General features: G+C 54.5%; 2 protein-coding genes across 2 annotated transcripts; one reads left to right on the top strand and one right to left on the bottom strand.

The window, feature by feature from the left end:
- Positions 1 to 29: 29 nt before the first annotated feature.
- PUNSTDRAFT_129055 (uncharacterized protein) lies at positions 30 to 242 on the top strand (the record flags this gene model as incomplete). The annotated part of the gene is made up of 1 exon (XM_007378222.1): positions 30 to 242. A coding segment is annotated over one exon (213 nt), but the record flags the coding sequence as incomplete, so codon positions are not given.
- A 696-nt stretch (positions 243 to 938) lies between these two features.
- On the bottom strand, positions 939 to 1,690 carry PUNSTDRAFT_129054 (carbonic anhydrase; the record flags this gene model as incomplete). Its single annotated transcript, XM_007378221.1, has 5 exons — positions 939 to 956; positions 1,011 to 1,311; positions 1,374 to 1,439; positions 1,490 to 1,514; positions 1,582 to 1,690. 5 exons carry the CDS (start codon positions 1,688 to 1,690, stop codon positions 939 to 941), a joined length of 519 nt encoding a protein of 172 aa, XP_007378283.1.
- Between the last annotated feature and the right edge of the window lie 1,259 nt (positions 1,691 to 2,949).

Raw genomic sequence — 2,949 nt, 5'->3', positions numbered from 1 at the left:
ATCACGATCGCGTTCGACACGGAGAAGCTGAGGGCAGCGTGTCGGCCTCGGTGCTCGGGATCTCGCTCGGTTCTGCCAAGATCAGCCCGACCTCGCCCGTGGACCTGAGCATCAACGTGTACCTGGCCAAGGCGAGCGTCAAGGTGTCGATCCACGACAACGGTCTGTGGCTGGAGGCGCACGCGAGCACGATCTTCGACGGGAGCGCGGACTACGGTCCATCCGAGATCATCCACTTCTAGATAGAGGATTCGCGACGGTCCGTGATCGACCACCGCGATGCGTTTCCGCTTGACTGACTACTCGTCTCTTCAGACTTCCCGGCCTCTGGCTGAGAGGTTTTGTTCGTCGCCTGCGGTCTCGATATATCGGTAAGTATGGCAGCTCGTGGACGGAGCAACTGGCGTTCGCGTGTTTGCAACTCTATACACGTGCGCGCTCGTTCGAGTTGCCGGCGCGAGCTTTCTGTTGCGATGTTTTCTCTGTACTTTTAGTCGAAGGTGCCTCGAGACTCTCGAACAGCACGTTATATGCTCTTCTTGTATGCGCGTAGTATGATCGCTGCCTTAGCTTGTATCACGATGATTCCATTCCTGAGATATGCACACCCTGATAAATTCCAATCACACGCTTGCGTCATTATGTGAGACTCGCTCCGATCGCTGACTGTCCGTTTTCGTCGGAAAACAGGGATGTCCTGATATACCATGCTTTGCCCCCAGAACACCACAGATACAGCCGACCATATGCTGAAATATATGTAGCACCTACCCCCGTACTCTTTCTCGCGTCAACGACGGGCTAACGAACGCATCGGAAACCAATGGCGGCGAGCTAGATTTATATTCACGTGGAATCGGAAACGTTATTCCCAGAAGTACAATCATCGTCTAGTCGTAGTTGTTAGGCTATAATGAACGCGCTCGGATCCAACTCCGTTAGACCACGCGGTTGACCTTTAACAATCAGTATATAGCTTTGGAGAACAACGCAAAGGGGACCGTCCGTACCTTGCCAGTCTTCACGTCGAACGCCCATCCGGTGATCAGTGTGTCGTTCGGAATGAGCGGGTGCTCTTTCAAGAACGCGATATCGTCCTTCAGCGTAGCCTCGATGTCGGTCCACCCCTGCCAGTCGAACTGGTCGGCCGCTTCCGAGAGCTCCTTGGAACCTGGGTCGGCGGCGACGATCTTGTCGCGCATGCTCTCGGTGGTGAAGGTGTTGCCGCCGCAGTGGGTGTGTCGGAAGAGCGCGAGCTCCTTGAAGCCCGTGAGCTGCTGACCGATGACGATGGAGCGGACGAGCTCGCGGCTGAAACGATGAAAGCGTGTTAACGCCTTTGGGGAATATCGTGCGAGTAGCGTAGGACGTACATGGCACCGCCGGCGTTGCGGAGGATTAATGCGTCGCCTTCCTTCAGGCCCAGAAAAAGAGTCGGGCTATGATCGTAAGCGCACGCCGAGTATGACATCGCAGAAATGAAACTCACTCGACGCGGGCATCGAAGCAGGTGACTACAGGTTGAATCAAAGTCAGTAAACACACCCACCTCATCTTGCACGATGTTAGAGAGAACCGTACCGATGATAACAGATTGCTTGGGCAAGATACTAAGATCGGCTTTCTCCTGCGTGAAGCTTTGAGCGTAGGGCTCGTTCAGGGCCGCGAGATCGGTGTAGTGCGCTGTCATGTTGGAGTTTCTGTTGATCCGAGGTCTGGAGGAGATGAGTACCACATCGCTCCCCTTATATTCTGGTCAAAGCCTGTGAAGGGTCGTGCTCGACGGCAGGAAACTTGAAACGGCTGACGTTTCTGGAGAGTACGATGGAATTCGCTTAGGTACAGTAACACTACGAAAGGGCCGAGTCGGATTGTGAGAGACAGGCGTAGCCAGAAAGCCTTGCGACGTATGGGATGAAAGGGCAAGGGATCCGAGTCGGAGGAGCCTACAGGAGTGTATTACGGAGCGAGTATGCCTCAAGGGGTAAAGATGGAATCCAGTGACTGAGACGTGGAGTCCCGAAGGACCCGTGGAAGGACTAGTGGAGTACTTGAGTTATGGGTGATGCTTGGTGTGTTGCACTGCGGCATGTGTTGTGATGAGACGAGCGTCCGAGTCGGACAACCGGCGGCGTATGCTGACTGCGTCAGAGTCCACGCAAGATGACAGAGCCTGTCTCAAGCAGAGGAACTTCGACCAAATTCTGCAGTCGGAAAAGACTAGCATGGTACCTTATCGACCTCGGAGTCCTCCAACGCCGTTATTCAGGTTTATGTGCGAGCTTTTGGTAGCGTTGGGTTGGACAGGCGGTCCGCCCGCGAGCAGACCGCATTTCAAGTCAGGGATAATAGATTCCCTCGGGATGTTGATTCCGGATTTCTGTGCGTGATAGCAGAGCAAAGTTGACCTCGCAAGGTACTTTACAAAGCGGCGGCATCCGACTCGGCGTTCGCCGAAGTCCGTGCACGGCGTCCACCAAATGGGCGCCAACGTCCGACTGAATAGGCTTCAGCGTTCCACGCGTTGAATCAGGCCACCACCCGCACTGCACTCGCCATACAAGATCGTGTCGTATTATAAGTTTGCGCGACAAGATCGAACGACTCGGCTGAACAACACCAATCCCGCCCGGAATGTCCTGGCGGTTTGCAGGATCATGATCACCTCATCGGGCCCGCTGGCAACGTTAGCCAACCAAATGGCGAATAATCGTCCACCACCCGCTGTAGGAATTTGACGACTTGGTTATCTTTGTCAGCAACCCAGTGCATGAATGCCTGCCCATTCGCGCTCTTGTTGTTCATCGACTCATCCTCATCTGTACTACCAACCATGCAGACCCGCGTACGATCTCTCAGTCTCACCCTTGTACTACTCGCACGCCTGCCTTCTGTGCTTGTTTAACAAGCGTGCCTGGATGGACTTCCAACCCGGATGGAGACAGCAAT

This window comes from Punctularia strigosozonata, assembly GCF_000264995.1.
Source record: "Punctularia strigosozonata HHB-11173 SS5 unplaced genomic scaffold PUNSTscaffold_1, whole genome shotgun sequence".
Taxonomy (NCBI): Eukaryota; Fungi; Basidiomycota; class Agaricomycetes; order Corticiales; family Punctulariaceae; genus Punctularia; species Punctularia strigosozonata.
The sequence above is the reverse complement of the archived record's forward strand: the minus strand, read 5'-3'. Positions and strand labels throughout refer to the sequence as shown.